The sequence below is a fragment of the Ranitomeya variabilis genome, chromosome 1 (assembly GCF_051348905.1).
Source record: "Ranitomeya variabilis isolate aRanVar5 chromosome 1, aRanVar5.hap1, whole genome shotgun sequence".
NCBI classification, from domain to species: Eukaryota; Metazoa; Chordata; class Amphibia; order Anura; family Dendrobatidae; genus Ranitomeya; species Ranitomeya variabilis.
Window position 1 is genome coordinate 238,630,251 of NC_135232.1, and position 26,540 is coordinate 238,656,790.

Consider the following 26,540-nt stretch of genomic DNA (forward strand, 5'->3'; position numbering starts at 1 on the left):
CTGCTGATAAAATAATGGTTACCGTATTTTTCGGACTATAAGACGCACCGGACTATAAGGCGCACCCAGGTTTTAGAGGTGGAAAATAGGGAAAAAAAATATTTGAAGCAAAAAAAATGTGGTAAAATATTTAATAACATAAATAACATACTATTATATGTGGTGTTATTATATATAATAGTATGTTATTATGTTGGAAGCTGCGGGACCAGTGTGGTGTCTGTGAAGTACTATATGAAGATGCTGGAGGGTGAGTATAAGAATGGGGGCACAGGGCTTATATTGAAAGCACCACTCCAGCACTGCAAAATAACACTGGAGTGCTGCTTTAAAATCCCATGGGAGAACTATAACTCCCAGCATGTCCTGGAGATCCTATGACATGCTGGGAGTTATAGTTCACTAAAGGAGTGGCAGAGTGCTTTATTGTGTTTTGGAAAGACTAACCTCTTAATTGTGACAGCCAGCCTGTGGTGAGGTGAAAGCATCCCATGACTGCACACACAGAGCCCTCCCTTTTGTTGCCTTTCCACAGCACAGGTAATGGAAGCCAGCAGATTCTAGTGGGGAGTATGAAGGACCCGTGATGATGTCAAGAAGAGGGAGGGCTCTGAGCTGCCACATGATGCTCCAGCCCGCCCACTTCTGACATCACACAGGTCCTCCTTGTACACAGCACTCAGCGTCCAGCCCAGAGAGGTATGCAGCGATCTCCTCTCCCCTGGACCCTGCTACTGCTGCCTCCTCCTCCCCCGGACACACAGATCTCCCCAGCTGCTGCAGGAATCAGCGCTGGGGAAACCATGTGTGTTGCTGCTTAAGTGCAGTATTCATTTGCTGCTCCTGGCTCACGCTCAGCTGATAGGTGGGCGGGGAGTAGCTAATGAATATTCACTGCACTTAATCATCGGGACCACATGGTTTCCCCAGCCTGATTCCCAGCAGTGGGGACATTTTTCTGCCTCCTGAAGTGGGATAACAGTGCGCTCCCACTCGCTGCTGCCCCCTTCCACACATGCTACATCCCTACCATAAGACGCACCCACACTTTCCTCCCAAATTTGGAGGAAAAAAATGCGTCTTATGGTCAGAAAAATACGGTATATTGAAACTACATCACACAGCCTAATAAGCAACAGAGGCAGAAGCTTGAGGTCAGGGGAAAGCTGCAGTTTCGCCAGCATCCCCCATGTAGTAACTCCCGCCCTGACAAGGCCAGTGCCCAAGTGTAGACCTAAACTGAATGTACCCCTTAATCCCTCCCAGTGGGTCTCAGCCTCAATGGAGGCCTGGGGAGTGTATTCAGGTGCACTATATGTATGGTTTCTCTCAAGTGTCGGTTTGAGCATGGCTTCTTTTATCATATATTAAAAAGGAAGTTTTACTGGGATACTCTCCTTACTCATTTGTGAGCATTGCGATTACTACCATAGATGGTTCTATATAGCGGTCTGTGTACTCTGCTATATAATCTGAGTCCTGTGACACACTGCCCTTTAATGAGCCATTTATAATTAGTGGGCAGTGACCATTGACTATGGATAAATCATGACGACAGACACTAGCAAGGTGTTGCATTGTGTATTTGTATAGCAAACACCAATTTATATTACAAATCTGTGTAAATATTTTAGGTAGGTGAGGGAAAAAAAAAAAAAAATATGTAGAACCATCACAACTACCCAGAAGTATAAAGAAACCCAAGATATTACAGATTATACCATGAAAGTCTTCATTAAATATTATACGAAAAATATTACACCAGATTGCTGCTATTACAATATAGAAAGATAATGGTATATAACATATTTGTCACTGACAAATTATCACTATCATTTGTTGTTCATCATGGGACATTATATCGACTAGTCGTCACAAAATACTAAAACAGGGGTGTGGAAACCACAGAAAAACGACCAAAACCGTCAAAAATAGTACACAAAAAGTTTATTATTCCATAAAAAGCCAATATATAAAAAATAAAAAATAAATAAATAGTACAGGACAAATGGAACAAAGTGGGAAGCATGTGCATGCAGCAAACAAAAGTGCAACTGTGCAAAGCCTTGATATGCAGACCAGAGTAAAGATCACATTTAGATCTATTTACATATTGTTAAGACAAAAAAGGGAAAAATGTATACATAAAAAAAAAAAAAAAATCATGATACTGCTGCTGTCAGCTTAATGTATATAGGGGTACTACCCATGGAGCAAAGGATAAATAGGAGATAATCTATTTATCGTGGTGCAGCCACTAGGAACAAAGTGTCTGTAAGGACACTATCAATACATTATATGTTATAGTGCCCATACTGGAATAAAGGTGCAGAGATGTAAAGCATATCTATGCCAGGCTATAATATACATATACACGCTTTGGACATGTGTTACATAAAGAGAAAAAGGAGATGTTTGCACTCCGGGTAAAGATAATGGAAACTAATTAGCATCTGATTTCTACAGGGCTGGGTCTCTGGTTTCACTTCCCTGTGCACAGAGGAATAAAGGCTTCACCGATGAACATGTCTGTATGAATCCGGTCAGATGTGATCTGTATTAAACCGTGCAGGCTGGCGGCTCTGAATTTATGTAGCAATGTGATGCATGACACTGCAGTACTGCTCACATCCTGCAGGCGGCAGCATAGCACAAGGTCTGCATCAGACATACAAAAACCTGAACCTTCACTTCTAAGGCATAGAGCAAATGTAAAACTGCCAGGCTGCAGTAACTAATGAGTCTGAAGGTGCCGATATACACAACCAGTCATCTGACCAACATCTATTCAGCCCAGCTCACCTGTACACAATCCGTTATAGCAGGTTTAATAGGCATCAGACCTGGAGCCATTGTGAGACTGTGTACCCTCGGTCAAACTCGGGTGCCAAAGTCACCACTGACTGGCATCTAATGAGTTAAACTGTGGGGAATCCATGCCCTCACTAGCCACTGCCGGACTATAATCAGCCAATACCCAGCAGCTGGCCGCACGGGTTCACACACTACCCATGTGAGACTAACCCATCATGGAGAGCATGTCATAAAAGTCACAAAGGTTACAGAGACTAATAAATTTCATTCCAGAAGTGAGAAGTGTTGTCAGAGGAACTGTGGAAATAAAGTCCAGGTTGCGACTACAAGTCTCAGCACAACTTACCTGCTATACTGGCAAAGATTTCACTGACCCCAATGAGCAGATACTGCGGCAGCTGCCACCATACGGGGAGATCGGCGGCAAAGTAAGTGACATTGTTAATTATCTGGGTGTGTTTATGGTCTTTGACAATAGCCAATCTTTTGCTTTCCAAAATACCTGGATATGAGAAACAAGAGAGCAGAACAATTATAAGATTCCCTCAAAGTTTTATTTAGTTCGCAATAGGGGGCCGCCTCATCTATTCAGCCAGTAATAGGGGCCCCCTCATCTATTCAGTCAGTCATAGGGGCCCCCTCATCTATTCAGTCAGTAATAGTGGCCTCCTCATCTATTCAGTCAGTCATAGGGGCCCCCTCATCTATTCAGTCGGTAATAGTGGCCCCCTCATCTATTCAGTCAGTAATAGTGGCCTCCTCATCTATTCAGTCAGTCATAGGGGGCCTCCTCATCTATTCAGTCAGTAATAGTGGCCTCCTCATCTATTCAGTCAGTAATAGTGGCCTCCTCATCTATTCAGTCAGTAATAGTGGCCTCCTCATCTATTCAGTCAGTAATAGGGGTCCCCTCATCTATTCAGTCAGTAATAGGGCCCCCCTCATCTATTCAGTCAGTAATAGGGGCCTCCTCATCTATTCAGTCAGTAATAGTGGCCTCCTCATCTATTCAGTCAGTAACAGGGGCCTCCTCATCTATTCAGTCAGTCATAGGGGCCCCCTCATCTATTCAGTCAGTAATAGTGGCCCCCTCATCTATTCAATCAGTAATAGTGGCCCCCTCATCTATTCAGTCAGTAACAGGGGCCTCCTCATCTATTCAGTCAGTCATAGGGGCCCTCCTCATCTATTCAGTCAGTAATAGTGGCCTCCTCATCTATTCAGTCAGTAATAGTGGCCTCCTCATCTATTCAGCCAGTAACAGGGGCCTCCTCATCTATTCAGTCAGTAATAGTGGCCTCCTCATCTATTCAGTCAGTAATAGTGGCCTCCTCATCTATTCAGTCAGTAATAGGGGTCCCCTCATCTATTCAGTCAGTAATAGGGCCCCCCTCATCTATTCAGTCAGTAATAGGGGCCTCCTCATCTATTCAGTCAGTAATAGTGGCCTCCTCATCTATTCAGTCAGTAACAGGGGCCTCCTCATCTATTCAGTCAGTCATAGGGGCCCCCTCATCTATTCAGTCAGTAATAGTGGCCCCCTCATCTATTCAGCCAGTAATAGGGGCCTCCTCATCTATTCAGTCAGTAACAGGGGCCTCCTCATCTATTCAGTCAGTAATAGTGGCCCCCTCATCTATTCAGCCAGTAATAGGGGCCTCCTCATCTATTCAGTCAGTAATAGGGGCCCCCTCATCTATTCAGTCAGTCATAGGGGCCTCCTCATCTATTCAGTCAGTCATAGGGGCCCCCTCATCTATTCAGTCAGTAACAGGGGCCTCCTCATCTATTCAGTCAGTAATAGTGGCCCCCTCATCTATTCAGCCAGTAATAGGGGCCCCCTCATCTATTCAGCCAGTAATAGGAGCCTCGTCATCTATTCAATCACATTCAGACAAGTCTTTGGTGACTGCAAGTCTAGAAAAATCATGGGCAAGAGGGAAGAACGTCCTTTTGATACGGACGACACTGGTATTTTATATTGTTCAAGGTGCAGCCAAAGAAAAACAAATCACAAATATGCACTACAAATGCAGTTTACGTACGGACCAAATGTATGCACGCAGTGGGAGATCGGGGCAGATATCTGAAAAACATAGCAGCGTATCAGCATATCCGTGCCTACGCCAACACTTACCTGCTGCTAGAACGGAGCAAGTTACAAAGAACATTCCAACTGCAATCCTCTTAAGTGAGGAGGGTAATAAGCCCCTTCTTTTCAGGACTGGGTCCACCACCTTGTCCTTCAGTGGTATCAGGATCAAAATAAGCACAGCATCAAACATGGTGAGCCAGGCAGCTGGGAACTGGAAGACATAGGGGTCACGAAGAATGAGGCCCAGTATGTGACCACAAGATTGACAGCCATGACTTACCCTGCTCGTCATTAAGGGCCACCCCCTAGACTCCCAAGCATAGAAATATGGGATTTATAGTACAGAGTTATACGAAATCTCCCACAAAACAAATCTACTTTTAGGACATACTGCCGTGTAACACAGGCTCCCTGTGAAGCCTGTAGCCATTGTACCACCTGTACATGTGAAAAGTAATGAAGAAGGGTTTAAGGCTATGTGCACACGTAGGAAAAAAAGGTGCAGCATTTTCCGCACAAAATCCGCATCTCCTGGCAGAATCCGCAGCCACGGATTTGCCGCGGTTTTTATGAGGAATTGATGCAAATTTTCAGCGTTTTTTGCCACTGCGGAATTTTAACATGGAGGGGTGCAGAAACGCTGCAGATCCGCACAAAAGTAGTGACATGCACTTTGAAATCCGCAGCAATTCCGCACAGCTAATTTTTAATCCCATTGATTTACATTGTACTGTACATCACAGTGCGGAACTGCAGCGTTTCTGCGCTAAAAAATCCGCTGCGGATCCGTAGCAAATCCGCATCGTGTGCCCATAGCCTAAGATTTGTAGAAGATGCCCCTGCTGTCAGGTGCAGGGACGAAGAACAGGGACAGGACACTAGATCAGGTACAAGATCAGGTACAAGTACCACATCAGAATCCCTAAAAGCAGCGATGGTTTTCGCTCTGCATCTTCTCACCACAGAGGAAACAAATCCATCTATGACCCCCTCCCCTTCATATTCATTCACACCAGGGCCTTCTGTAAGTGCGTTCTGGTAGGACGGGCAGGAGAAATGGACGGATTGTAATGACTGTTCAGATTCTAGAATCCTGCAAAAATTGCAGAAGTGAAAAGAAGAAGAAAAAAAAAAAAATCATAACGAGCAACAAAAGATTCATGATGGTGCCAGGGCACTGGGATATATGTGCGCCATTACTATTCTCATTGTGTACTGGAGCGCAAACCATCACATACTGCATGTTGTACCGCTGGGCCCCCTCCTACTGACCATTGTCATTTCCAGCCTCTGGATCCTTAGCCCACCCAGTGATTCCATCCCTTTGTATACTGGTAAGAGTACATATACTGAATTTCCTTCATCCAAGAGACATTCCACACATCCACTGAGCCTGAGGAAGGGTACATTACCGGAAACTTTGCTATACTTCACTGGTGTAAAAACTTTTTGGATATGAGGGTAGAAAATTTAAAATCATTCAAAAACATTGTGTTATGCCTCTGTGTGCTATTGCCTTATAAAACATTGATTTTCAGACAAACCATTAGTCACCTCCACCCTAATGTTTATAAGGGGTGTCCTTCTGGTAGGTGCTTCATAGAATAAAAGCTGACGGCCTATAAAAAATGGCCACACATCAGCTAGGGGCTGGCAGAGTGAGTGTTCCTTATACAGAGGAGCTGCTGCCATTCAGGGGGGGCTTCAGAGCCAAGCCTCCTCAATTTGGAGGGCCTGGACAGCTTTACCCATGTAAATGGGGGTCCTCAAAGGGGTTGCCTGGTGCCATGTAGTACTGCCGTGGTGATAAGTCAGCAGATACCAACTAGTACACAATTCGCAGACATCCAGTAGAATAGATCATGTGGATGGTACTCCCAATCTCCCAACCAGCCGTGAGCACCAGATCATTTTTATATCTTGGAAGACTTCTTAGGGTAAGTTCACACAGGGCGTTTTTTTATGCTAATTTTCAGCTGCCTTTTACAGTACCAGCAAAGCCGATGAGATTTCAGAAATCTCATGCACACACTGTTCAGTATTTTGTGCTTTGCTGCTTTTTTTGGACACAGCATGTCAGTTTCAGCGTTTTTCAGCATTTTTCACCCATTGACTTAAATGGGTGATGAAAAAACACTAAATACACTAGGTTGACTTTTCTTGCAGCATATTTGCTGCACAAAAGTCATGTACAGCTGGATGTGACGTCACGCTTGGCTATGCTACTTCTAGATGGCAGGCTGTATGATGCGTCCATGCAGCCTGTCATTCATTAGCAGACCACCCATTCACTTGAATAGGGGATCCGACATTAGTGTTTGACATGCTGTCATATGCACGACAGCTCAGCAAACACCGCTTCTGATCAGCGGGGAAATTGTCCCCGATGGTCAGAGAGCCGCGGTTCCCACTGTCAGAAGACAGGAGTGCTCAGCTGTAATCGGAGGTATTAACTCACCTCCGGTCACTGGTGTCAGCTGATGGGACTACTGATCCCATCATCTGATACCTGCTAATGCTAATTACAGTGAGCGCAGGAGCGGCGGATGGGAGTGTTCTTCTGCCGCTCCTACGCTATAACAAAACAAACACGGAGTGGGTTCCCCCTAATTTTGATAACCAGACAGACAAAACTCACAGCTTGTCGGCTGCAACCCCCTGCTGTCAGCTTCAGCAAGGCTAGTTATCAAGAATAGATGGGTCCTCACGTTTTTTTTTTTAAACAACCAGCCTTGCTAAAGCTCACAGCTGAGGGCTGGTATTCTCAGAATGGTAAGGGGCCACTGGTATAGGCCCCCCTCAGCTGCCAAGAAAAGGCACATCTATTAGATGCGCCAATCTTGGTGCTTTGCCTGGCTCTTCCCACTTTTCGTGTAGCGGTGGCAAGCAGGGTAATGAAGGGTATTGATATTGTAAGGCAACATTAAGCCAGCTTAGACGTCAATAAGACACCTATTCAGTACTATGTAGAGAGTAGCTGGCCAACAGCACACGGATAAACGGATGCACGTCCTAGTTCCACTGGACCCCCATGGAAGATGTACATACCAAATAAAAATTGAAGGACAGCATCCAGTCCAGGTGAAAGGGCACTTTGGCAAATAAAGGAATCGTTTTGTGAACACTTTCACCTGGACTGGATGCTGTCCTTCAATTTTTATTTGACCTATTCAGTACTAATCCTATAGTAATTAAAGGGTTATACAAACACATGCAGAAAAAAGTATTTTAATGAAATAAACCACACAGTTTAACCCCTTCATGACCGTGGGATTTTCCGTTTTTTCCGTATTCGTTTTTCACTCCCCTCCTTCCCAGAGCCATAACTGTTTTATTTTTCTCTCAATATGGCCATGTGAGGGCTTATTTTTTGCGGGACGAGTTGTACTTTTGAACGACATCATTGGTTTTACCATGTCGTGTACTAGAAAACGGGAAAAAAATTCCAAGTGCGGTGAAACTGCAAAAAAAGTGCAATTCCACACTTGTTTTTTGCTTGGCTTTTTTGCTAGGTTCACTAAATGCTAAAACTGACCTGCCATTATGACTAGGTTATTTTTTATCTAAGTGGTGAAAAAAAAAATTCCAAACTTCGCTAAAAAAAAATAAATAATAATTTGTGCCATTTTCCGATACTCGTAGCGTCTCCATTTTTCATGATCTGGGGTCGGGTGAGGGCTTATTTTTTGCGTGCCGAGCTGGCGTTTTTAATGATACCATTTTGGTGCAGATACGTTCTTTTGATCGCCCGTTATTGCATTTTAATGCAATGTCACGGCGACCAAAAAAAAACTTAATTCTGGCGTTAAGGATTTTTTTCTCATTGCGCCGTTTAGCGATCAGGTTAATGCTTTTTTTTATTGATAGATCGGGCGATTCTGAACGCGGCGTTACCAAATATGTGTAGGTTTGATTTTTTTTATTGATTTATTTTGATTGGGGCGAAAGGGGGGTGATTTAACCCCTTTCTGACATCTGACGTACTATCCTGTCGAGGTGGGGTGGGCCCGTATGACCACCGACGGGATAGTACGTCATACGCGATCGGCCGCGCTCACGGGGGGAGTGCGGCCGGGTGTCAGCTGCATATCGCAGCTGACATTCGGCACTATGTGCCAGGAGCGGTCACGGACTGCCCCTGGCACATTAACCCCCGGCACACCGCGATCAAACATGATCGCGGTGTACCGACGGTATAGGGAAGCATCGCGCAGGGAGGGGGCTCCCTGCGGGCTTCCCTGAGACCCCCGCAGCAACGCGATGTGATCGCGTTGCTCCGAGGGTCTCCTACCTCCCTCCTCGCCGCAGGTCCCGGATCCAAGATGGCCGCGGCATCCGGGTCCTGCAGTGAGGGAGGTGGCTTACCAAGTGCCTGCTCAGAGCAGGCGCTAGTAAGCCTGCAGCCCTGCACAGCAGATTGCCAATCTGACAGAGTGCTGTGCACACTGTCAGATCACCGATCTGTAATGTCCCCCCCGGGACAAAGTAAAAAAAAAAAAAATTTTTACACGTGTAAAAAAATAAATAAAAAATAAATTCCTAAATAAAGAAAAAAATATATTATAACCATAAATACATTTCTTTATCTAAATTTAAAAACAAAAAAAAAACAAAAAAAAAATAAATAATAAAAGTACACATTTATTATCGCCGCGTCCGTAACGACCCAACCTATAAAACTGTCCCACTAGTTAACCCCTTCAGTAAACACCGTGAGAAAAAAAAACGAGGCAAAAAAATAACGCTTTATTACCATACCGCCGAACAAAAAGCGGAATAACACGCGATCAAAAAGAGAAATAAATAACCATGGTACCGCTGAAAACGTCATCTTGTCCCGCAAAAAACGAGCCGCCATACAGCATCATCAGCAAAAAAAGAAAAAAAGTTAGTCCTGAGAATAAAGTGATACCAAAATAAATTTTTTCTATAAAATAGTTTTTATCGTATAAAAGCGCCAAAACATAAAAAAAATGATATAAATGAGGTATCGCTGTAATCGTACTGACCCGAAGAATAAAACTGCTTTATCCATTTTACCAAACGCGGAACGGTATAAACGCCTCCCCCAAAAGAAATTCATGAATAGCTGGTTTTTGATCATTCTGTCTCACAAAAATCGGAATAAAAAGCGATCAAAAAATGTCATGTGCCCGAAAATGTTACCAATAGAAACGTCAACTCGTCCCGCAAAAAACAAGACCTCACATGACTCTGTGGACTCAAATATGGAAAAATTATAGCTTTCAAAGTGTGGTAATGCAAAAAATATTTTTTGCAATAAAAAGCGTCTTTCAGTGTGTGACGGCTGCCAATCATAAAAATCCGCTAAATAACCCGCTATAAAAGTAAATCAAACCCCCCTTCATCACCCCCTTAGTTAGGGAAAAATAAAAAAAATGTATTTATTTCCATTTTCCCATTAGGGTTAGGGTTAGGGCTAGGGCTAGAGCTAGGGTTTGGATTACATTTACGGTTGGGAATAGGGTTGGGATTAGGGGTGTGTCAGGGTTAGGGGTGTGGTTAGGGTTACCGTTTGGATTAGGGTAAGGGGTGTGTTTGGATTAGGGTTTCAGTTATAATTGGGGGGTTTCCACTGTTTAGGCACATCAGGGGCTCTCCAAACGGGACATGGCATCCGATCTAAATTCCAGACAATTCTGCGTTGAAAAAGTAAAACAGTGCTCCTTCCCTTCCGAGCTCTCCCGTGTACCCAAACAGGGGTTTACCCCAACATATGGGGTATCGGCGTCCAATTTCTCCTGTTACCCTTGGGAAAATACAAAACTGGGGGCTAAAAAATAAGTTTTGTGGGAAAAAAAAAGATGTTTTATTTTCACGGCTCTGCGTTGTAAACTGTAGTGAAACACTTGGGGGTTCAAAGTTTTCACAACACATCTAGACAAGTTCCTTGGGGGGGGGGTCTAATTTCCAATATGGGGTCACTTGTGGGGGGTTTCTACTGTTTAGGTACATCAGGGGCTCTGCAAATGCAACGTGACGCCTGCAGACCAATCCATCCAAGTCTGCATTCCAAACGGCGCTCCTTCCCTTCCGAGCTCTGCCATGCGCCCAAACAGTGGTTTACCCCCACATATGGGGTATCAGCGTACACAGGACAAATTGGACAACAACTTTTGGGGTCCAATTTATCCTGTTACCCTTGTGAAAATACAAAACTGGGGGCTAAAAAATCATTTCTGTGAAAAAAGAGGAATTTTTATTTTCACGGCTCTGCGTTATAAACTGTAGTGAAACACTTGGGGGTTCAAAGCTCTCAAAACACATCTAGATAAGTTCCTTAGGGGGTCTACTTTCCAAAATGGTGTCACTTATGGGGGTTTTAACCCCTTCACCCCCAAGGGTGGTTTGCACGTTATGGACCGGGCCAATTTTTACAATTCTGACCACTGTCCCTTTATGAGGTTATAACTCTGGAACGCTTCAACGGATCCCAGTGATTCTGACACGGTTTTCTCGTGACATATTGTACTTCATGATAGTGGTAAAATTTCTTTGATATTACCTGCGTTTATTTGTGAAAAAAACGGAAATTTGGCGAAAATTTTGCAATTTTCCAACTTTGAATTTTTATGCAATTTAATCACAGTGATATGTCACATAAAATACTTAATAAAGTAACATTTCCCACATGTCTACTTTACATCAGCACAATTTTGGAACCAAAATTTTTTTTTGTTAGGGAGTTATAAGGGTTAAAAGTTGACCAGCAATTTCTCATTTTCACAACACCTTTTTTTTTTTTTTTAGGGACCACATCTCATTTGAAGTCATTTTGAGGGGTCTATATGATAGAAAATAACCAAGTGTGACACCATTCTAAACACTACACCCCTCAAGGTGCTCAAAACCACATTCAAGGGTAACAGGAGAAAATGGACCCCAAAAGATGTTGTACAATTTGTCCTGAGTACGCCGATACCCGATATGTGGGGGTAACCCACTGTTTGGTCGCATGACAGAGCTCGGAAGAGAAGGAGCGCCATTTGACTTTTCAATGCAAAATTGACTGGAATTGAGATGGGACGCCATGTTGCGTTTGGAGAGCCCCAGATAAGCCTAAACATTGAAACCCCCCACAAGTGACACCATTTTGGAAAGTAGACCCCCTAAGGAGCTTATCTAGAGGTGTGGTGAGCACTTTGACTCACCAAGTGCTTCACAGAAGTTTATAATGCAGAACCGTAAAAATAAAAAATCATATTTTCACAAAAATGATCTTTTCGCCCCCAATTTTTTATTTTCCCAAGGGTAAGAGAAGAAATTAGACCCCAAAAGTTGTTGTACAATTTGTCCTGAGTATGCCGATACCCCATATGTGGGGGGGAACCACTGTTTGGGCGCATGGGAAGGCTCGGAAGGGATGGAGCGCCATTTTGAATGCAGACTTAGATGGAATGGTCTGCAGGCGTCACATTGCGTTTGCAGAGCCCTAATGTACCTAAACAGTAAAAAAAAAAAAAACACAAGTGACACCATTTTGGAAAGTAGACCCCCTAAGCAAATCATGTAGATGTGTTGTGAGAGTTTTGAACCCTCAAGTGTTTCACTACAGTTTATAACGCATAGCCGTGAAAATAAAAAATAAAAAATTTCCCCCCAAAATTATTTTTTAGCCCCCAGTTTTGTATTTTCCCAAGGGTAACAGGAGAAATTGGACCCCAAAAGTTGTTCTCCAATGTGTTCCGAGTACGCTGATACCCCATATGTTGGGGTAAACCCCTGTTTGGACGCACGGGAGAGCTCGGAAGGGAAGGAGCACTGTTTTACTTTTTCAACGCAGAATTGGCTGGAATTGAGATCGGACGCCATGTCGCGTTTAGAGAGCCCCTGATGTGCCTAAACAGTGGAAACCCCCCAATTATAACTGAAACCCTAATCCAAACACACCCCTAACCCTAATCCCAACGGTAACCCTAACCACACCTCTAACCCAGACACACCCCTAACCCTAATCCTAACCACACCTCTAACCCAGACACACCCCTAACCCTAATCCCAACCGTAGATGTAATCCAAACCCTAACCCTAACTTTAGCCCCAACCCTAACCCTAACCCTAGCCCTAACGGTAAAATGGAAATAAATACATTTTTTAAATTTTTATTTTTCCCTAACTAAGGGGTGATGAAGGGGGGTTTGATTTACTTTTACAGCAAGTTTTTTAGCGGATTTTTAGGATTGGCAGCTGTCACACACTGAAAGACGCTTTTTATTGCAAAAAATATTTTTTTGCCTTACCACATTTTGAGAGTTATAATTTTTCCATATTTGAGTCCACAGAGTCATGTGAGGTCTTGTTTTTTGCGGAACGAGTTGACATTTTTATTGGTAACATGCTCGGGCACGGGAGATTTTTTGATCGCTTTTTATTCCGATTTTTGTGAGGCAGAATGACCAAAAACCAGCTATTCATGAATTTCTTTTGGGGGAGGCGTTTATACCGTTCCGCGTTTGGTAAAATTGATAAAGCAGTTTTATTCCTCGGGTCAGTACGATTACAGCGATACCTCATTTCTATCATTTTTTTTATGTTTTGGCGCTTTTATACGATAAAAACTATTTTATAGAAAAAATAATTATTTTGGCATCGCTTTATTCTGAGGACTATAACTTTATTATTTTTTCGCTGATGATGCTTTATGGCGGCTCGTTTTTTGCGGGACAAGATGACGTTTTCAGCGGTACCATGGTTATTTATATCTGTCTTTTTGATTGCGTGTTATTCTACTTTTTGTTTGGCGGTATGAGAATAAAGCGTTGTTTTTAGCCTCTTTTTTACGGTGTTCACTGAAGGGGTTAACTAGTGATAGTTTTATAGGTGGGGTCGTTACGGACGTGGCGATACTAAATAAGTACTTTTATTGTTTGATTTTTTTTATTTAGATAAAGGAATGTATTTATGGGAATAATTTTCTCTTTTTTTTTTTTTTTTTTTTTTTTACACATGTGGGAATTTTTTTTTAAACTTTTTTACTTTGTCCCAGGGGGGGGGGGGGGGACATTACAGATCGGTGATCTGACAGTGTGCACAGCACTCTGTCAGATCACCGATCTCACTTACAGCCGTGCAGGCCTACCAGCACCTGCACGGCACCCGGAAGTAATCCCTGCAGGACCCGGATGCAGCCCCACGGCCATTTTGGATCCGGGGGCCTGCAGGGATAGGAGGTAGGAGACCCTCGCAGCAACGCGATCACATCGCGTTGCTCCGGGGGTCTCAGGGAAGCCTGCAGGGAGCCCCCTCCCTGCGCAATGCTTCCCTGTACCGCCGGCACACCGCGATCATGTTTGATCGCGGTGTGCCGGGGGTTAATGTGCCGGGGGCGGTCCGTGACCGCTCCTGGCACATAGTGCCGGATGTCAGCTGCGATAGGCAGCTGACACCCGGCCGCGATTAGCCGCGCTCCCCCCGTGAGCGCGGCCGATCGTGCTGGACGTACTACTCCGTCCTTGGGAATTAGGGCCCACCCCACATGGACGGAATAGTACGTCCAATGGCAGAAAGGGGTTAATGTTTAGGCACATCAGGGGCTCTCCAAACGCAACAGGGCGTCCCATCTTAATTCCAGTCAATTTTGCATTGAAAAGTAAAATAGCGCTCCTTCCCTTCTGAGCTCTGCTATGCGCCCAAACAGTGGTTTACCCCCACGTATGGGGTATCGTCGTACTCAGGACAAATTGCACAACAACTTTTGTGGTCTAATTTCTTTTCTTACCCTTGGGAAAATAAAAAAATGGGGGCGTAAAGATCATTTTTGTGAAAAAAAATATGATTTTTTATTTTTACGGCTCTGCATTATAAACTTCTGTGAAGCATTTGTTGGGTCAAAGTGCTCAACACACATCTAGATAAGTTCCTTAGGGGGTCTACTTTCCAAAATGGTGTCACTTGTGGGGGGTTTCAATGTTTAGGCACATCAGGGGCTCTCCAAACGCAACATGGCGTCCCATCTCAATTCCAGTCAATTTTGCATTGAAAAGTCAAATGGCGCTCCTTTCCTTCCGAGCTCTGCCATGCGCCCAAACAGTGGTTTACCCCCACATATGGGGTATTAGCGTACTCAGGACAAGTTGTACAACAACTTTTGGGGTCCATTTTCTCCTGTTACCCTTGGTAAAATAAAACAAATTGGAGCTGAAATAAATTTTGTGTAAATAAAAATGAACATTTAACTTTTTTCAAACATTCCAAAAATTCCTGTGAAACACCTGAAGGGTTAATAAACTTCTTGAATGTGGTTTTGAGCACCTTGAGGGGTGCAGTTTTTAGAATGGTGTCACACTTGGGTATTTTCTGTCATATAGACCCCTCAAAATGACTTCAAATGAGATGTGGTCCCTGAAAAAAAATGGTGTTGTAAAAATGAGAAATTGCTGGTCAATTTTTAACCCTTATAACTCAACAAAAAAAAAAAATTTGGTTCCAAAATTGTGCTGATGTAAAGTAGACATGTGGGAAATGTTACTTATTAAGTATTTTGCGTGACATATGTCTGATTTAAGGGCATAAAAATTCAAAGTTGGAAAATTGCGACATTTTCAAAATTTTCGCCAAATATCCGTTTTTTAAACAAATAAACGCAAGTTATATCGAAGAAATTTTACCACTATCATGAAGTACAATATGTCACGAGAAAACAGTGTCAGAATCGCCAAGATCCGTTGAAGCGTTCCAGAGTTATAACCTCATAAAGGGACAGTGGTCAGAATTGTAAAAATTGGCCCGGTCATTAACGTGCAAACCACCCTTGGGGGTGAAGGGGTTAAACTTTATTTTTTTTATACATATTTTTTTTTTTAACTTTTGCCATGCTTCAATAGCCCCCATGGGAGGCTAGAAGCAGGCACAACTCGATCGCCTCTGCTACATAACAGCGATCATCAGATCGCTGCTATGCAGCAGAAAATCAGGTGTGCTGTGAGCGCCGACCACAGGGTGGCACTCACAGCTACCGGCGATCAGTAACCATAGAGGTCTCAAGGACCTCTATGGTTACAATACTGAAGCATCGCCGACCCCCGATCATGTGACGGGGGTCGGCAATGACGTCATTTCCGGCCGCCCGGCCAGATGCGGTAGTTAAATGCCGCTGTCTGCGTTTGACAGCGGCATTTAACTAGTTAATAGCGGCGGGTGAATCGCGATTTCACCCGCCGCTATTGCAGGCACATGTCAGCTGTTCAAAACAGCTGACATGTCCCGGCTTTGATGCGGGCTCACCGTGGAGCCCTGCATCAAAGCAGGGGACCTGACGTCGGACGTACTATCCCGTCCGACGTCAGGAAGGGGTTAACCATTTTATTATTCTGCCATTCCAAGCGAAGCCATCAATCTTCTGAAATAAAAATAAAATAGACCAAAAGTATACTCCCTGATCTGTCGTAGTCCGATATACCGAGTGTCCCACGCAGTATCTGGGGGAGATAAAGCTTACAACTGAGGAACGCTGCGAATGCGACCGCTCCCGGCTGTAAGCTACTGGGGAATGAATGATACACAGCGGGCGCAGGCTCAGGAACTAGCGGTGACGAGCCTGCGCTCCCTCACAGCCTGACCTGAGGTAACCTCTGGACCGTGGGAAAATGCTGGGGAAGAGGATACTGCAGGTAATATTTCTATCTACAGGAAGTGTTTTTTTTGTTTTTTTTTCTCTGTGTGCACTGAACTTTATTGGCATGCACAAAGGGAAAAAAAAAAAAAAAAAAAAAAAAAAAAAAAACCTTAACCTGTGTTTTTGGCACAGCTTCTTTAGTGCCAAGATGACCCGGTTTTGCTGCAGAAAAAAAAAAAAAAAAAATCTGCAAAAACGCCCTGTGTGAACTTACCTTACTGGCTAAGTGTGAAGGGTGGCTGGTCGTCACCATTAGAAATGAATACTAACATGAAGGGTAACAGTCCCAATAGGATAACATGCACACTGACTTCAGGGGTTTTCCTAGAACTCAAATGATCCCTCATTTAGCAGTTGCATTGCCAGTGTGACTACTGGAAGTGGCTGAGTGCTGTACTCTGCCTTCTCCGGCAGTCCTATAGCAGCAGATGGAGCTGACGTAGAGCACGCACACATCTGAGCCATTCAGACAGCGCTCTGCAGAGCCCAGAATCAGGGTGCAGAGCCCCTTTCTCAGCATCGCTAGGGGTCCCAATGATCAGCCCCCAGCAATGTCCCCAAATTTTTGGATAGTTGAAAGACTGTTTGGGAAAACCCCTTGAACAAAATAAAAATCTTACCGTGTGATTTTCACTACTAAATATCTGTGGAATTCTCAAATGTAGACTCTGAAGAACATACGTGGTCTGCATCTACAGGACATAGAAAATATGGTCAGTATTTCGATAGGTACATGAAAATGTGGGTACAACCTTCATTGCTACCAGGTTTATGTTTAAATGGGGAAAAAAAAAAAAAAGCTTAAATCAATTTACAGTTTAATGAAAAGCCTGGCAATTTCTATTCTATTTGTATATATACCTTTAGAAGTCTGTTATAACAGTACAATCTACCACTGGCCTGAAGAGTTAGAAGGGCGCAGTGCACACATCAGGCTATACAGCCAAGTAGGACATTATACAGTATATTAGTGATGAGGCCAGGATGTGACATGCCAGGGAAGGGACGGCAGTACATACCTGAAAATATACCGTCCAGTAAGGAATAAGTGCCAAGAAAACTGGTATTATCTTCACAAGGGCTTTCACGTCTTCTACTTTATCTTCACTGAACGGCCCACCACGTGAAGCCTTGGCCATGTCCAAGATGCCTGGGCTTTGCCCTTGGGAACCATTGCTTTGTCTGAGTTTAGAAAACAAAGAAATAGAATATAAAGTTACTGGAACTCAAAAGAAAGATTTGGGGTATGTTTTTTTTTTTATTATTGTAAACTTAAAATTAAAACCTTTTTGGTTAAAAATATATATATTTTTTCCCCACAGTAGGAGTTCATTAAGAGTTTAGCCATTCAGATTCTGCAGCCTCTATACATCACAGTACATAGCCAGCTACAGAACACCGTACAGCAAATTTGACCAATGTGCTCATCTGAATGCATGCTTTATAACCCCTCTCTCAAAGTGGCTTTATGACAAATTAAAAGAAGAGCAGATAAGGGTTAGAGACCCTGATGTCAGGCTAGTTCACTGACTGATGCAGTGTTAATCATTCTGCTGTGTAACGCAAGACAAAGGCTGCAAAAGCCAAATCAGACCCAAGTTTTATTTATTTTTTTTAGAAAACCTTGTGTTTCAGTGTATAGCAGACTGAATTAGCCAGCGAGCTCCTCTGGTGGTACGGTACACAAATACTGTAAGAGCTCTAACTGTCAAAAAATAAATAATTTCTAGGCCTATAGCAAAAATGCATGGCTTTATTAACAAAACCTCCCGACCATCCAGATAATTCACACCAAATTTCATTAGGTCACAGGGGTTTCTCTGGCCCAGACCCCACAGAGGACTGCTGCTTCTGTTTTTTGCCTTAATAGAATTATACATATCGATTACTGACCTTAATAGCTATGCAAGTTCCTTAAAAGGGGTCCATCAGGTTCAGGACAAGAGTCAGACATTAGAATTGGGACCAGCCATTATTTCCTGGTATATTTCCAGTCACATGCAAGCGATTTGCATATATGCGGTCACCTGCAGACTAGACGCTTTCACATCAGTTGAAAGAAGCTTAAAATCGAGAGAAACTGGCTGAGTCTAGTGGGCAGGTGACTGTGCAAGTGCCATGGTACAGCTGTCTGCCACCAAAGACTGACTTGTCCCAAGACTGAACGAGCCCTTTAGTGGGGTAGATTACTACTCTGCTCCTGCTTAGTGTGCAAGCAGATTATATACTTGGGCACATCCTTCTCTATAGCTGGATTTACATTGAATAACAATTTCCACACATTCATCTGTACTAGTAACAGACAGACCAGTCTTCCACTTACAGCCTCTGGCTTGCTGGCTTCCTTCTACAGCAGGCATAGCCCAGGATCCTGAACATGTCAGTAAAGGTACTGCCATCAGCAGGCTTGGTAACAAATACAGTCTTCCCGCACATGAACACCAAGAAGGAAACCCCAATGCAGACGGTGGGAATTATATATCCAGTGAGAAATCCAATGTTCTGCTGAATGTACGCGATCCCACCTAGAGATATGATGGCCCCCAGGTTTATGCTCCAATAGAACCAATTGAAAAATCTTCGAGTCGCTTCTGGTCCACGGTCCTTCACCTAAGCAAAAAAGCAGTCCATATTAAATGACAATTTTTTTTTTGGTCCAAGAAAGAAAAAAAAAAAAGAAAAAAAAAAAAAAACTCAGGAAAGCAGTGGAATGAATTAGTAACCGTTACTTTTCACTTGACAGGTTCACTTTAAACCTGCAGACTTCTGAATCCTTGGGGTATCTGCTCACATTCAGTATTTGCAGCAGAAAAATCTTTCTGCTGCAAATACTGATGTCCAGTCAAGAAAAAAAAAAAAAATATGCATAAAACATGCGCATTTTGTATGAATTCCCCAATTTCTAATTAAAAAAAAAAAAAGCAGAAACGCAAAGAATTGACATGCTGCAGATCTGAAACAGCTTCAAGTCTGTTAGGAATAAATAAGTGTACATGAGACTAGGAACAGTAAAGTCCTGTGGTTTTCCATACAAAGATGAGTGGAAGTAATGCAGGAAAAACACCATGTGAACATGGCTTTACAGTGTGTGCCCCATCAGGACTCTCCCATATTGCTGGGAAGAGCACACGGTCATGTGACTGCAAGTGAGTCGCATTTTGAGAGAGGCAAAGCACGTCTAGTCGGCATGTGACCGCATGTAAGCAAACACTTGCCAGAGCATGACCGCCCGCTCTCATCAGCAATAACAGAGCCCCGACAAGGCCCATTGTAAGGATTTTAAAAGTCAGTAAGTGCAGAGGTGGCAAAATATCAGGCAAGCCCTTTAACCTTCAACAGGCCACTCACTCAAAACAAATCGTGTTACGATTTTTGTACAATTTGCAGTGTATCGAGATCAATTCTTGCCCCATCATGAGTCCTGTCAGCATTTCCACTCCTTGAGGGACCACCATGCCTGTACGATTGGATACAGAGATCTTCTCCATATCACGCATTGGGATACAACATTGGAGGCTGGTTCATTCATTCCCACTGATGTATAATATCCAACCCCTCACCATGCAGCCCCTCACCATGCAGATTGCCCTTAGTAACATTCGGGATAGAATGGATTGACCTAAAGAGCTCACTGAATTAGAACGCGGTTCTGTAAATCGGTCACCACTGCACAATATCAGTTCATTAAATTTCCTCAATCAACTGAGTAGTATTATTGGAAAGTGGAAGAATTTAGGAATCACAGCAGCTCAGCCACAAAGCAGATGCCACGTAAAGTAACTAGTGGGGTTACAGTGCCAAGGTGCATGATGTAGACTAGCCATAACATAAGTGGTAAAATGGTGCGCCAGGAGCTACATGGCATAGGTTTCCAAGTCTGGTCAGCTACATGAAAGCCTTACATCACCAAGCACAATGCAAAGTATTTGATGAACTGGTGTTAATACATACACTGGGACAGTTTTGTGGCGTGATAAATCACTATCTGGCAGTCTGATGGAGGGGTCTGGGAAATACCAGGAATACATTACCTGCTTGACTACATTGTACTGTGCCAACTGAAAAGTTTGATGGGACGAGGAATAATACATTTTATCGAGTGGTTATTCAGAATTTGGCCCCAGCCCTAAATTTTCAAGGGAAATCTTCATACTTGAGCATGCCAAGACATTTTGGACAATTGTGTTTCCAACTTTATGAGAGTTTGGAGAAAGCCTTTTTCTGTTCCCTATGACCGGACCCCAGTGCACAGAGTAAGGTCCACATAGGGATAATTAGGCAAGTTTGGTGTGGAAGAACAAGTCTGACCTGCACAAAGCGGTCAAAGCCCGGACTTCATCCCCCAAACAACTTTGGGATGAATCACCCCAGAGATTGTGAGCCAGACCCCTCAGTTTGACAGCAGTGACTGACTGGATGTCTTTGTCACCACTAACAGGACCGCCTCCTGGGCTGAAAACATGGGAGTTTATTAGCATAAAGTACAAAGGCCTCAGCCATATACTTTAATTCAGGGCTCCTGAACCAATTGCTCATGTCTAAGTGTGGGCACCTAGTCCCCGATTCATCAAGACTAGCGTTGCTCACGCAAGCCATAATGAGGCGTGCTGAGTCAGAAGCTCCCAATTCATGAAAGCGCATGTCTCTTCATGAATAGTTGGCGTCTGACGAGTGGCGTTCAGGTACTGGAGTGAAGTTTCTGGAGTAGTCCTGTGGTACTGCCGTGCCCCATTTTGTCAGAGCTGGGAGAGTGGCATGAACACCCCAATAGTTTTTAAATCTTGGGAATTCAAAACACTTACACTAGAATTCTGGTGAACCCATAGTAAGGTAATGCTGAGCTGTGCTCAGAGGGAGAGAGCCAAGGGATTTATGACTCCTTCCACCCTCACTCATAGGCAACACATGTGGCCACAATCAAGCTGAATAGCCCCCCCCCCCAACCCCAAGATGCTGAACATTGACATCTCCTTTAATAAAGTGTGAAAAGAACATAAAATGAACTCTCCAGGTACTCACCCCACAGTGTCCAGCACCGTCTCCCACTGCTGCAGTAGTCTCAGTGTTGTGACAAGAGGGGTGACATTGGTCACACAGCTCTAGCCAGTTACTGAATGTAGAGCTTGAGCAGAGATTGACTGCATGCAGTGGGAGCTCAAAGACTGGCCATAGGTGTGACAAGCGCTGCTGCCATATTGCCCCTCTAGTCAACACCAGGACTGAGAAGTGACAGAAGCCAGCTCTGGACTCTAGTGGGGCCAAGTACCTGCCGAGTGTCATCGAAAGTGTGTAAGTGTACATAAGCCACCACTTTAAGAATGGGAGATCTATTTGTAAAGAGGTTGTACCCCAAGAATAAGTGCTCTGACAGAGGATAGGATTAGCACTTCTGTGTGAGAAATTGTATAGTTTTATGTGCATTAAACCTGAAGTCAGAAGTCCATATATCAGTCATTATGGGAAGAAGCACAGATGTCTCCTGACCCAAACATGACAGCCTTATATGCACCGTATCATCCAGCCAGACAATCTGCACTTTGGGGAGCTGTCCTACTGTCTTGCTGGAAGAAGGGTTACGTCAGGACTTCAGTTGCAGCTGTCTTCTCAGGACACAGACACTGCTGAATAGAAGGATGGAGCAGGGAACAATCAGATCCCTTGTCTAGTCTATGTAGAGGCAGATGATCCTGTCAGGACCCTGTGGCACTTTGGGTCCATTTTGAGAGAAGGGCAGCATGAATGTTTTGTTTTGAATGTAGGTGTGAATCACATAACACGAAGGTCCTGGCAGGACAGTCAGTCAAGATTCTGGTGAGACTGAAGAGCTGAGGAGAGAACCAGTCACTTGGCAGCAAAGAGGAGCAGGACACATGCTAGAGGTGTGTGTGTGTGTGTGTGTGTGTGTGTGTGTGTGTGTGTGTGTGTGTGTGTGTGTGTGTGTGTGTGTGTGTGTGTGTGTGTGTACACACTGTGGGGGCAGCATACTGTTTGAGGGGGCACTAGGGGTGTGAGACCATTGTGAGGAAACAACAGAATTCATTCGCTAGGAGCAATGTGTGTGGCCGCATATAAAGGGAAGGTGAGCCCGAGTTACCAACTGTGTAATAAAAACTGACAAATCCACAGTATCTTACCATCATTCTTATCTTTCAAAGTTGGGAGGTTTTTATAAGCTTATGAGGCTGTCAAGTTTGGGAGACCCATTGTGCATCAGTTCAATCTCACACTAAAATATGGGTGAACTTATTTCTGCCCAGGGCCTGAATGTAAAGACTCGATGAAACGCGTAACTCCATAGTCCACATTAAATTTAAGGAGTGACCGATGGTCTCCTATAGCGACCTTAGCAGTCATGTAGTCCTTTGAAACTTAATTTTGGGTCAAGAGCCCACCAGTCAGTCGAGAAAACAGTCTGTGCTGGGACTGATACACAGACCTCTTTACTTCCTTTGAACATCCTTTAAGGCTAACTGATTTTCAGCCCATGTTAGCCGATGTGCTGTGGAGATTCCCAGCATGCTGAAGTCTTGTCCGATTTACAGGCCAGAGTAGTGCATGGAAATACAGTTTGCACAGCCATTCGCTATGTGGATTGAGCGGCACACAGCTAGTAAGTTTCTAAAATTTGCAGACATGACTGGCCCAAGGTTTACAACAGCCATTGGAATGTAGCACAAGAAAGTAATACTCATCCCCTGACCAACATTAACCTGGAACAGAGAAACCTTTTAATAACCAGTTATCTGTTATTGGTTGCAATATGGCTTCTATGATCTTTTGCACAGATTGCGGCTCCCAACCCACTCAGAGTGGAATGTGGGTTAAGATAGAAAAACCCTCCCTCGACCAAAATTATGCCGCTAATTATAGACCTGTCTCTAATCTTCCCTTCATCTCTAAACTCCTCGAACGTCTGGTCCACTCCCGTCTTACCCGCTATCTCTCAGATAACTCTCTTCTCGACCCTCTTCAATCTGGGTTCCGCTCTTTATACTCTACTGAAACTGCCCTCACTAAAGTCTCTAATGACCTACTAACAGCTAAATCTAATGGTCACTACTCTATGCTAATTCTCCTGGATCTCTCCGCAGCATTCGACACTGTGGATCATCAGCTCCTCCTCAATATGCTCCGCTCCATCGGCCTCAAGGACACCGTTCTCTTGGTTCTCCTATCTCTCTGGCCGCTCCTTCACTGTATGTTTTGCTGGTTCCTCCTCCTCTCACCTTCCCCTTACTGTTGGGGTTCCTCAAGGATCAGTCCTAGGCCCCCTCCTCTTCTCTTTGTATACTGCCCCTATTGGACAAACAATCAGTAGATTTGGTTTCCAGTACCATCTCTATGCTGACGACACCCAATTATACACTTCTCCTGTTATTACACCGACCTTTTAAGAAAACACCTATGATTGTCTTACCGCTGTCTCTAACATCATGTCCTCCCTCTATCTGAAACGGAACTTGTCAAAAACTGAACTCCTCGTGTTCTCTCCCTCTACTAACCTACCTTTGCCTGACATTGCCATCTCCGTGTGTGGTTCCACCATTACTCCAAAGCAACATGCCCGCTGCCTTGGGGTCATCCTTGATTCAGAGCTTTCATTCACCCCCCACATCCGATCACTGGCTCGCTCTTATCTGCATCTACATAGTAACATAGTAACATAGTTATTAAGGTTGAAGGAAGACTTTAAGTCCATCTAGTTCAACCCATAGCCTAAGGCTACTTTCACACTAGCGTCGGGCTCGGCCCGTCGCTGTGCGTCGGGCCAACGTTCCCGACGCTAGCGTTGTCTCCGCCGCACAACGGGGGCAGCGGATGCATTTTTCCAGCGCATCCGCTGCCCCATTGTGAGGTGCGGGGAGGTGGGGGCGGAGCTCCGGCCACGCATGCGTGGTCAGAAAAGAAGTTTACGACGGAGCAAAAAACGTTGCAAGCAACGTTTTTTGCTCCCGACATTGCTCCCGACGGTCCGCCACTGCACGACGCATCCGTCGCACGACGGGTGCGACGGGTGGCAATCCGTCACAATGCGTCGCTTAATGTTAATCAATGGTGAAAAAACGCATCCTGCAAACACTTTTGCAGGATGCGTTTTTTCGGCAAAACGACGCATTGTGACGGAATGCAGTAAACGCCAGTGTGAAAGTAGCCTAACATGCCCTAACATGTTGATCCAGGGGAAGGCAAAAAAAACCCATGTGGTAAGAGTAAGCTCCACCATGGGAAAAAAAAAATTCCTTCCCGACCCCACATACGGCAATCAGACTAGTTCCCTGGATCAACGCCCTATCAAAGAATCTAATATATATACCCTGTAACATTATACTTTTCCAGGAAGGCATCCAGTCCCCTCTTAAATTTAAGTAATGACTCACTCATTACAACATCATACGGCAGAGAGTTCCATAGTCTCACTGCTCTTACAGTAAAGAATCCGCGTCTGTTATTATGCTTAAACCTTTTTTTCCTCCAGACGTAGAGGATGCCCCCTTGTCCCTGTCACCGGTCTATGATTAAAAAGATCATCAGAAAGGTCTTTGTACTGTCCCCTCATATATTTATACATTAACATAAGATCACCCCTTAGCCTTCGTTTTTCCAAACTAAATAGCCCCAAGTGTAATAACCTATCTTGGTATGGCAGACCCCCCAGTCCTCTAATAACCTTGGTCGCTCTTCTTTGCACCCACTCCAGTTCAGCTACGTCTTTCTTATACACCGGAGACCAGAACTGTGCACAGTATTCTAAGTGTGGTCGAACTAGTGACTTGTATAGAAGTAAAATTATGTTCTCCTCATGAGCATCTATTCCTGTTTTAATGCATCCCATTATTTTATTTGCCTTTGTAGCAGCTGCCTGACACTGGCCACTGAATATGAGTTTGTCATCCACCCATACACCCAGGTCTTTCATTGACGGTTTTGCCCAGAGTTTTAGAATTAAGCACATAGTTATACATCTTATTCCTTCTACCCAAGTGCATGACCTTACATTTATCCCCATTAAAGCTCATTTGCCATTTATCAGCCCAAGCTTCTAGTTTACATAAATCATCCTGTAATATAAATTGTCCTCCTCTTTATTGATTACCCTGCAGAGTTTAGTGTCATCTGCAAATATAGAAATTCTACTCTGAATGCCCCCTACAAGGTCATTAATAAATATGTCAAAAAGAAGAGGGCCTAATACTGACCCCTGTGGTAAACATTTCTAGAATTTGCCCTTTTCTTACTTTCGACTCTGCAAAAACTCTTACTGTCTCACTTATTCATTCTCGTCTGGACTATTGTAACTCTCTACTAATCGGCCTCCCTCTTACCAAACTCTCCCCGCTCCAATCTGTCCTGAATGCTGCTGCCAGAATCATATTCCTCACCAACCGTTACACCGATGCCTCTACCCTGTGCCAGTCATTACACTGGCTACCCATCCACTCCAGAATCCAGTACAAAACTACTACCCTCATCCACAAAGCACTCCATGGCTCAGCACCACCCTACATCTCCTCTCTGGTCTCAGTCTACCACCCTACCCGTGCCCTCCGCTCCGCTAATGACCTCAGGTTAGCATCCTCAATAATCAGAGCCTCCCACTCCCGTCTCCAAGACTTTATACGTGCTGCGCCAATTCTTTGAAATGCATTACCTAGGTTAATACGATTAATCCCCACAGTTTTAAGCGTGCCCTAAAAACTCATTTGTTCAGACTGGCCTACCGCCTCAACGCATTAACCTAACCATCCCTGTGTGGCCCATTCAAAAAAAAAAACCAAAAAAAAAAAACCAAACAATCAGGTTCCTCGCATCATGTTGTCATACACTTTATGCAGTCAATAGCCTCTGTCTGTACTGCTACATACTTAGGCAGTTAACTGGTTCATGCAGCTTTACATGAACACCCGAGCCTTACACTATGGCTGGTCCAAATAACTAAAGCAATTGTTACCATCCACCTCTCGTGTCTCCCCTTTTCCTCATAGTTTGTAAGCTTGC

The 26,540-nt window shown here is 44.0% G+C and overlaps 1 protein-coding gene across 1 annotated transcript in view; it reads right to left on the reverse strand.

The window, feature by feature from the left end:
* Positions 1 to 26,540, reverse strand: part of SLC15A4 (solute carrier family 15 member 4) — a 38,310-nt gene that overhangs the window by 3,789 nt on the left and 7,981 nt on the right. The window contains exons 2-6 of the mRNA XM_077293270.1: positions 18,868 to 19,154; positions 17,564 to 17,726; positions 17,165 to 17,236; positions 4,952 to 5,120; positions 3,161 to 3,316 (exon numbers count right to left, since the gene is read on the reverse strand). Of these exons, the coding sequence (XP_077149385.1) occupies positions 3,161 to 3,316; positions 4,952 to 5,120; positions 17,165 to 17,236; positions 17,564 to 17,726; positions 18,868 to 19,154 (847 nt within the window). The remainder of the gene's footprint in view (positions 1 to 3,160; positions 3,317 to 4,951; positions 5,121 to 17,164; positions 17,237 to 17,563; positions 17,727 to 18,867; positions 19,155 to 26,540) is intronic.